At 43.1% G+C, this 9,951-nt stretch overlaps 1 protein-coding gene across 1 annotated transcript; it reads left to right on the top strand.

The window, feature by feature from the left end:
- Nucleotides 1-276: 276 nt before the first annotated feature.
- On the top strand, nucleotides 277-8,670 carry LOC126335131 (uncharacterized). The gene is made up of 2 exons (XM_049998091.1): nucleotides 277-378; nucleotides 8,045-8,670. Exons 1-2 carry the CDS (start codon nucleotides 333-335, stop codon nucleotides 8,503-8,505), a joined length of 507 nt encoding a protein of 168 aa, XP_049854048.1. The 5' UTR covers nucleotides 277-332; the 3' UTR covers nucleotides 8,506-8,670.
- The last annotated feature ends 1,281 nt before the right edge of the window (nucleotides 8,671-9,951 follow it).

Genomic DNA, 9,951 nt, shown 5'->3' with positions numbered 1-9,951 from the left:
CTGACGGCCACTCAAATTGAAGACGACTGTAAAGTCATCACCCGAAATATCTGAAGAAGGAATGACACTATCGCTAATGCACTCCCGAAAGATGATGAAATGAAAGACTACTGTCACGTTACATCCCCTCCTTCACTAAATTTATCGCTACATTTATTCTTCTTCTGTGTCTCTTGTACTTGACTGAGAAAATGACCTTCGTATTTTTCCACGGCTACTCGATCATCGGTGCAGTGACCGGGCTATTTTCGGATATATAAGGCATTGGAAAGCGTACAGCTGGGCATCAGTATCCCTGTGCGGCCTACAGAAGGTATTCGCAGACGCTCATCATGATAAAACAGGCCGTGTGTCTGCTCCTGCTTGCAGGATGTGCCGGTAAGAGCGCCTTTTACTTGCATCCCCCCGCATTCTGCTGCCTGTCACAGGAGGCAGTTATTTTTATTATCTTTTTTTCTCCTTGTACTAGGCTGTGTAGTCGGATAGAATTTCAACTGAACATCTACATCTTTACCCTGCAAACCGGTGTATAGTGGCGAGCCTGGTGGTCTAGTGCTGAAACGCTTGCCCGGAAAACGAGAAGTCACTGCACCGAACACCGGAAATTTTTCAGTCTGGTTTTTAACCTAGCCTTCACCTGTCAGTGTTGTGAAGATTCGCCAGGAACAAAGTGCGATCAGCATTCCACGTTTAGCTGTGGGCCTCCTTTCACCTTCACGTTTAGAGGGGTAGGTTAGCGAGACGCATGTCTCGCAAGTGACCTCCAGTTGAAAGACTTGCACAGGCTATACAGACACACCAAGTCATTATTACTGTACAGTGCGCGGCAGAGTTTGATTCGACTCAATATTAGCGGCTCCATCGCTATACAGAAGCCTCTCTGCCTAATTTCTCTTACTCAAGCGAGTTATAGAATAGTCACATACGTTTCTACAAATTTACCCACTAATCCCCACTTAAGTTCCTCTGTCCCACTTTTTCTGTGTAGTATAGCATATATGATCCAAGTAGCACATGTCTGAATCTACTGTAACATATATTTAATGAGGACTACAAACACAATTTGTAATATTTTTTCCAGTTCATAACTGGGTTGGTACAGCGATACAAAGAAACAAGCACTGTTGGTTGCAGTGTTAAAATTTTTTATTGTTTCCCAACGACGTGTTTCACCTTTATTTACGCATCTCCTGACTGCCTGATATTTGGTAGCGATGGGTACATGGGACACCAAGCATAAAATATCCCAGCAGATAAATGCCTCTTGTCAAAGCTGTAAAAACATTCCATTGCACATTATTACGTCGTGCCGCGCAATACAGTGCAACGAGAATGTGCACTACACCTCCGGCATGCTTATGGTGCAAAGCTTTCCATAGGTCCGATCCCATTCGGTTTGCACTGGACTGCGCGACGTGCTGTAATAAGGACACCGCACGGTCTTTTTAAAGATTTGACAAGAGGCATTTACTTGGTTGGATACTTTATGAGCAGTATCCCACGTACGCATCGCTACTAAATATAAGCCAATCCGAGGACGTCTAAATAAAGGTGAAAGGCGTCATTCGGAAATATTTAAAAAAATTTAACAGTGCAACCAAGACTGCTTGTTTCTTCATATCATTTGTATACGATTTTCGTTGCAGATACAATGAACAACCAACAAATTTAAGTCTTCCAAACGTCTTTCCTACACAAATTTGACGTCTACGTATCAAGTTCGTACCGCTTCTTAGTTTTAGCCGTAAAATAAACTCTGAGCAAAAGAAGAGTACCACGAAGCAATTATCCAAATGGGACGTAAATAGGTAGATGTAACGTACGTGTACAGACAAATAAGTGATAATAGCTTAAGAAAATTTGGATGATTTATTTTCTATTATTGATGAGGAAGATCTTCACAAATTGAGCAACTCAATAACGAGTTCATTCAGTTTAGGCTTTTGAGCAAGCAGTTGGCTCGTTAGATTGTCGAAATCCTTAGATATTTGTAGGTCGCTTTCAACAATGTCACAAAAGTTCTCAGTTGGGGGAGGGGGGGGGGGGGGGGGAGATCTGGGGCACCGCTGACCAAGGCAGGGGTTTGGCAAGCACGAAGACAAGGAGTAGGAACCGTCGCCGTGTGGGGTAGGCAACACCTTTCTGAAATGTAAGTCCAGGGTGGCTTGTCATGAAGGGCAACAAAACGGAGGGCAGAATATCGTCGATACTGCACTCCACAGCGGAGTATACACTGCATAGAAGTTCTGTGGTAGATTTCCTGCGGAAAGCGAGATTCCAGTCTCAAGTCGAGATTGTGCACACAGTTTTAATGTCCTGGACAGCTTCATCTTGCAGAAGCTTATATTACGCAATTCCAGACGAGTAACAAATGACTTACAGGTACCACTGGTAAAAATCAATCGGTGTACACTGGGCGACACTCCACTTATGAAGTTCCTGGGCATCTAGGTGTATAACAAACTGCTAGGCCTTTTGCACATTGACAGCTGTCTGAGAGTGTTGACAGACAAGCGAGAGTGTTGACAGACAAGCCTGCTTGCGTATTTTCCAAATTTCTATTCAATTTTGCCTTATGGTATAATATTATGGGGCATTGCAACTAAGCTGGAAAAGTGGCCATTCTATAGAATCGTGCAGTACGAATATTGCATTAAACTGATAACCGAGCACCGTGTAGAAACGTCTTCATGGACGTAGGGGTGCGTGAGTCAGTAAAATTATTGCGTAAAAGTATTATTGGTTAATAACAAGAGTGATGGTTCAAATGGTTCAAATGGCTCTGAGCACTATGTGACTTAACTGCTGTGATCATCAGTCCCCTAGAACTTAGAACTACTTAAACCTAACTAACCTAAGGACATCACACACATCCATGCCCGAGGCAGGATTAGAACCTGCTACCGTAGCGGTCACGCGGTTCCAGACTGTAGCGCCTAGAACGGCACGGACACTCCGCCCGGAAACAAGAGTGACTTTAATGAATTCATGAATTCACAATAACAATAATAGAAGTAGAAATAATTTCTGTGTAGACCATATGTCAACCTCTAGCACTGAGAATGGAGTTTTATATACTCATGCAAAGTGTATAACAGGTTGACAGTGGAGAACATGTAGGACACTGGTTATCCTCAACTACACACATCAAAAGGGCTTTGCATCACCTCGGTTCCGAGAGTTCCGGAACCTGTACAGAAAATTGGAATAGAGATCAACATAAACATCATTTTCGCCCTTTTTATCGCTCATAAAAACCACACATTGCTTGTTGTACCACTACACAGCGAGACCCTAAGAGGTGGTGGTCCAGATTGCTGTACACACCAGTACCTCTAATACCCAGTAGCACGTCCTCTTGCACTGAAGCTTGCCTGTATTCGTCGTGGCATACCATCCACAAGTTCATCAAGGCACTGTTGGTCCGAACTGTCCCACTCCTCAACGGCGATTCGGCGTAGGTCCCTCAGAGTGGTTGGTGGGTCACGTCGTCCACAAACAGCCCTTTTCAATCCCTCTCAGGCACATTCGATAGGGTTCATGTCTGGAGAACATGCTGGCCACTCTGGTCGAGCGATGTCATTCTCCTGAACGAAGTCATTCACAAGATGTGTACCACGGGGGCGCGAATTGTCGTCCATGAAGACGAATGCCTCGCCAATATACTGCCGACATGGTTGCACTATCGGTCGGAGGATGGCATTCACGTATAGTACAGCCGTTATGGCGCCGTCCATGATCACCAGCGGAGTACGTCGGTCCCACATAATGCCACCCCAAAACAGCAGTGTACCTCCAACTTGCTACAGTCGCTAGACAGTGTGTCGAAGGCGTTCAGCCTGACTGGCTAGCCTCCAAAAACGTCTCCGGCGATTGTCTGTTGAAGGCATAAGCGACACTCATCGCTGAAGGGAACGTGATGCCAATCCTGATCGGTCCATTTGCCATGTTGTTGGACCCGCACCCCGTTGCATGGTGTCGTGGTAGCGAATATGGATCTCGCAATGGACGTCGGGAGTGAAGTTGTGCATCATGTAGCGTATTGCGCCGTAACACGACGTCCTGTGGCTGCATGAAAAGCATGATTCAACATGGTGGCCTTGCTGTCAGCGTTCCTCGAGCCATAATCCGTAGGTAGCGGTCATCATTACATTAGTAGCCCTTTGGCAGCCTCAGAGAGGCATGTCATCGACAGTTCAAGTCTCTGTGATTCTCCTCCACGTCCGAACAACATCGCTTTGGTTCATCCTGAGACGCCTGAACACTTCCCTGGTTGAGAGCTCTTCGTGGCACAAAGTAAGAATGCAGACGTGATCGAACCGCTGTACTGAATGTCTAGGCTTGAACTACAGACATCACGAGCCGTGTACCTCCTCCGTCTAATAGGCGCTGCTCATGCTTGGTTGTTTACATCTTTGGGTGGGTTTAGTGACATCTCTGAACAGTCAAAGGGACTGTCTCTGTGGTACGATATCCACAGTCAACGTCTATCTTCAGAAGTTTTGGGAACAGGGGTGACCGAACTTTTTTTGATATGTGTACTTACAAACAAAGTAACAGAATACCTTGGACATTACTCCCACTTTCCGCTAACCAATAATTTTAATTTTTTCCTTCATTTCGTAGCTAATTTTGTTTACAGTGTACTGGGCATATTTAATAGGCCGAAATTTTGCGTTTTTATGAACGTCACTACTCGCGGATTGGTCTGCGTGTCCTCTTTGTCAACAAGAGGCGGTCAGTGAATCTCATTAGAAAGGGCGAAGGTCCCCTGGGACCTGGGCAGCTTTCGAGTAAGTAAGGCTGCAGCCTGCTTGTTGCTTTTGTCGGCAGAGCCGGCGACTCTCCCTGCCCTGAGTGGAAGGCGACATGTCGCCACTGCCGTCCCTATTCTATTTGGACATCAGGCTGTGAGGACGGGGCGTGAGCGGTGCTTGGGTAGCTCAGATGTTTGAGCACTTGTCCGCAAAAAGGCAAAAGTCCCGAGTTCGAGTCTCGGTGCGGCACACAGTTTTAATTTGCCAGGAAGTTTCATAAAAGAAGAGACAGGACACTGATTTCGACCGGTGTGGGAAGGTCCGCTGCTTTCGCTCCAAATTTTGCTGTACCTGATCGCACTGAGCCACCCTGCCTTTGACCTTCGTGCAAATAAGCCGAGCAGTCGATGAGCCGCTGATCCTTTCTTGTACCAACCTCTTATTTGTTGAAATGTGTTTTGTACACTAGGAGTGCGAAATTTCTGCAGGATTCCTCCGTTATTTTCTGACATAGACGATATTATGATTTGTCGCATTGGCAACAACATTGAGCTGCCGTCTTTATAAAGAGTTTTTTTTAGGACATTGTGGACGGAGACCTATGTTTAGTGGGCATTTGACCTCTGCCTCCTGTGAAGCTCACACGAGTCACAACTGTGATGGCATGGTCCATATTCTCAGCAGTTCATTACTTGCTTGTTGTGACATGTAACTTGTGTTCTTACTTTCGTTATAATTTGTGGCATCTTGTTGTAGTTTTAACTTTGTTTTTGGCGATGTGCCCCTTGGGCAGATCTTGTTGCACTTTCTCCTACCAGTCTCCCACAATTTTTGTCACTACCTCACAGCATTAGCGCCATTTCATAATTTGATTTGAGTTTTCTGTCAATTTTTGTCGTGAATCTTGTCACCTATTAGAGAAAGTCAGCGTCTATCAATCTGAGGCTTCAGTTAGATCCCAAGATCCTTTATATGAAGGGCTTATTTCAATAGTGGTACAAGTACTTTTTTGTTCATTCTGAGATAGAGAGTCCTGAAGTTAAATGAGCGTTGAAAAATGTGCAGTTGAGATATCAGAAATATTCAAGTATATATACTCAACTGCAGATTTTGTATATACTTTTATATACTTTTAATATATATACTTGAGTATTCATGGTATCTGGACTGCAGATTATTCAGCGCTCATATAACTTTAGGACTCTGTATCTCAGAATGAACAAAAATGGACTTGCACCCCTATTGAAATAAGCCCTTCATTTTGTCCTACAACATTTCCATGGTAAGGCGACCCACTAGTAACACGTATGGTCTACATCTGAGCTTCTTGTTGTCACTGCGACAGCGTTATCGCTCTGTACAGTGGCCAAGCTTAACGATCAGTTACACTAAGAATTTAGAGAAGAAAACCAGCATTCTCCTCTCGTTCGTTTGCTTGATCAGAGATTTGTTTTATAACGATCTTTGCATTTATGCTCCTGTACTCTGATCCAGAACCGAGACGCAACTGGCGAGCTGATTAACCCCTTATATTACGTTTCATCACAATACTTGCGCAGTTGTAATATTTGTGTTGGATAGATCGTAGTTTCGTCAGTGTACAGAGAGGTGATAGTGGTGTGTGTAAAATTAGAGAAATGTTTTGTGTAAAGTATTAGATGATAGCAGCAGCTGAGTGGTATGGGAAACGCTGTAGCTTTTTCTAAACAACCTATTTTTCTCCTAAAACAGCTGTCTAAAGTAATCTAGAGGTTGCTGTTGCTGTTGTGGTCTTCAGTCCTGAGACTGGTTTGATGCAGCTCTTCATGCTACCCTATCCTGTGCCAGCTTCTTCATCTCCCAGTACTTACTGCAACCCACATCCTTCTGAATCTGCTTTGTGTATTCATCTCTCGGTCGGCCACAAACTCCTCTTCTCCCCTATTCTATTCAATACTTCAACATTAGTTATGTGATCTACCCATCTAATCTTCAGCATTCTTCTGTAGCACCACATTTCGAAAGCTTCTATTATCTTCTTGTCTAAACTATTTATCGTCCATGTTTCACTTCCATACATGGCTACACTCCATACAAATACTTTCAGGAACGACTTCCTGACACTTAAATCTATACTCGATGTTAACAAATTTCTCTTCTTCAGAAACGCATTCCTAGCCATTGGCAGTCTGCATTTAATATCTTCTCTACTTCGACCATTTTGCTCCCCAAAAAGCAAAACTCCTTTACTACTTTAAGTACCTCATTTCCTAATCTAATTCCCTCAGGATTACCCTACTTCATTCGACTACATTCCATTATACTCGTTTTGCTTTTGTTGATGTTCATCTGCTCTTCCAAGTCCTTTGCTGCCTCTGACAGAATTACAATGTCATCGGCGAACCTCAAAGTTTTTATTTCGTCTCCATGGATTTTAATACCTACTCCGAATTTTTCTTTTGTTTCCTTTACTGCTTGCTCAATATACAGATTGAATAACATCGGGGAGAGGCTACAACGCTGTCTCACTCCCTTCCCAATCACTGCTTCCCTTTCATGCCCCTAGACTCTTATAAGTGCCATCTGGTTTCTGTACAAATTGTAAATAGCCTTTCGCTCCCTGTATTTTACGCCTGCCACCTTTAGAATTTGAAAGAGAGTATACCCGTCAACATTGCCAAAAGCTTTCTCTAAGTCTACAAATGCTAGAAACGTAGGTTTGCCTTTCCTTAATCTTTCTTCTAAGATAAATCGTAAGGTCAGTATTGCCTCACGTGTTCCAATATTTCTACGGAATCCAAACTGATCTTCCCCAAGGTCAGCTTCTAGTAGTTTTTCCATTCGTCTGTAAAGAATTCGCGTTAGTATTTTGCAGCTTTGACTTATTAAACTGATAGTTCAGTAATTTTCACATCTGTCAACACCTGCTTTCTTGGGGATTGGAATTATTATATTCTTCTTGAAGTCTGAGGGTACTTCGCCTGTCTTATACATCTTGCTCACCAGATGGTAGAGTTTTGTCAGGACTGGCTCTCCCAAGGTAGTTGTAGGTAATTATGAATAAATAACATTTTGAATAGATTAGTGCTTGTCACAATTTGTCGTCAGCGCACTTTACAGAAATAGCTAGCAGTGAGAGATCCTGCCTGTTAACGTATAACTTAATTCGTTCCTAGTCGCTGAAGGTTGTCCTTCATGACGCTTTGGCGTGTCTGAACACAGCGCACTCTCTGCTGTACAATAAAAGATGGTCTCTAGCAATAAATTTCTTTGTGCAAGCCGCCATACACCTCTGTGTCTGTTTCCAGTCGCATACCCCAAGGTGACGATGCTGTTCCGGGAGCCGGACAGCTACCTGGGCGAGGTGCAGTGCTGCCACGGCATCTTCAACACCCCGCACTACTACAACGACGTCTACCAGGTGACCGCGCTCTACCTCAGCTCGCACATCCGCAACTCCTCCAGCCTGGAGATCGGTCCGGAGCGGCAGAACATCAGGGTCACCATGAGCGAGCAGCCGCCCGGAGGGGAGTGGAAGGTGGTCGCCTCCTACAACTACACAGAAGTCGCAGAGCCCCTGCAGCTCCTGAGGATTCCCATGAGCTACACCACCAACACGGCCTCCTGGTTCATATTCGAGATCTGGTACGGTGGAGCCCTCACCTACCCTCAGTACTCACCTTTCAATATTCCCGTCGCACCCTACAACACCACATTCAATTACTACATTCTTGGCATGGATTACGAATACCTTGGTGTCCCAGTATAAAAGACGAATTGTGTATCAGGTAACAAATATAAGCTACACTCTGTTATTCAGTATGTATCAAAATGGAAAATGCTTGAAGAAAATTATTGACAATATTACTAAGCATTATTGCATATGTTTGTATTATATCTGCTGAAAATAAACCTTGGAATGAAGAGTACCATATCCATTAGCTCTTGTCTGATTGTCTTCATACCCCATCACAATGCTCTCTTTCTATTCGTTGTTTTGTTTACATGGATTGTCAACCCATACAATCGTCAAGTGGTCTACCAATATGGTCTACCAATACGGGACTCTAGTTGAAACGTCTTAATACATTTTTACTTGAACCGAAATAACTGAGAAGGTGAAATTTCTTAATTTAATTCTGATACTGCTGAGGGAAATTGAACGCAAGTGAACCTGCTCGGACTGCTGGCTGAAACTGAACGTACTGCTTCTTTGCTTGTCTTTATCATTTCATATCTGACCTACAGAATTATTCCTGACAAATACAATTCAAACTGAAACACCTCCGTTTAAATTCCTTCATTGGATTTTATGTAATTTATCCAAGCCGCCAAACAGTTAATTATTATGATTATATGACCGTGTCTATCAGAAATACTAAAAGAAATCTGGACAACACACAGATTACCACCAGACTGGACATCTGCATTAATACATCCACTACATAAAAAAGGGAAGAAAACAGGTCCTAGCAATTATAGGGGAATCTCCCTCTTACCAGTGACCTATAAGATCTTGTCTAAGGCGCTTTTAAAAAGAGCAGAAGATATACTTGACAAACAGCTAGGAGAGTATCAGGCTGGATTTAGGAAGGGAAGGTCATGTGCAGAACAAATACTAAATTTAAAGAACATAATAGAAATGAGGAAAATCAGGAACTTAAAATATGTAATTACTTTTGTGGATTTAAATAAAGCCTATGATTCAATTGACGGAAATACACTGCTTGATATCTTAAAAGAATTGGGATTCGATGCTAAAACAACTGCAATAATTAAAGGTACTTTGACAAATACAAATTCGAAAGTAAAATTTAGGGGAGAGCTCTCAAAATCGTTTGAAATAAAGTCAGGTGTTCGACAGGGAGACGGTCTGTCACCTCTGCTTTTCAATTGTGTCTTGGAGAAGGTAGTTCGAGAATGGAGGAAGGCTATCAATACTAAAGGGATTCAGCTAGGGAGAAATCCAAACTAGATCACTGTCGACTGTTTAGCCTTGATTACAGATTCACTAGACAATGCCCAAGAACAAATAAGAGAACTACAAAAACAAGCAGCCAAAGTAGGACTACAAATATCCTATGAAAAAACAAAGTTTATGACAAACATCTGTGATGCTCTTCAAAATATTGCAGTTGACAACAACACAATACACAAAACAGATTCCTTTAAATACCTAGGTGAGTGGATTACATACAATGCCAAAGAAAAGATA

The sequence above is a fragment of the Schistocerca gregaria genome, chromosome 2 (genome assembly GCF_023897955.1).
Source record: "Schistocerca gregaria isolate iqSchGreg1 chromosome 2, iqSchGreg1.2, whole genome shotgun sequence".
Lineage (NCBI taxonomy): Eukaryota > Metazoa > Arthropoda > Insecta > Orthoptera > Acrididae > Schistocerca > Schistocerca gregaria.
The sequence above is the reverse complement of the archived record's forward strand: the minus strand, read 5'-3'. Positions and strand labels throughout refer to the sequence as shown.

Excerpts from the sequence above, each read along its gene's own strand:
- LOC126335131 (XM_049998091.1), top strand. The coding sequence starts at position 333 with ATGATAAAACAGGCCGTGTGTCTGCTCCTGCTTGCAGGATGTGCCG. Across the intron at positions 379-8,044 it reads CCTGCTTGCAGGATGTGCCG|TCGCATACCCCAAGGTGACG; the intron begins GTAAGAGCGCCT and ends GTCTGTTTCCAG.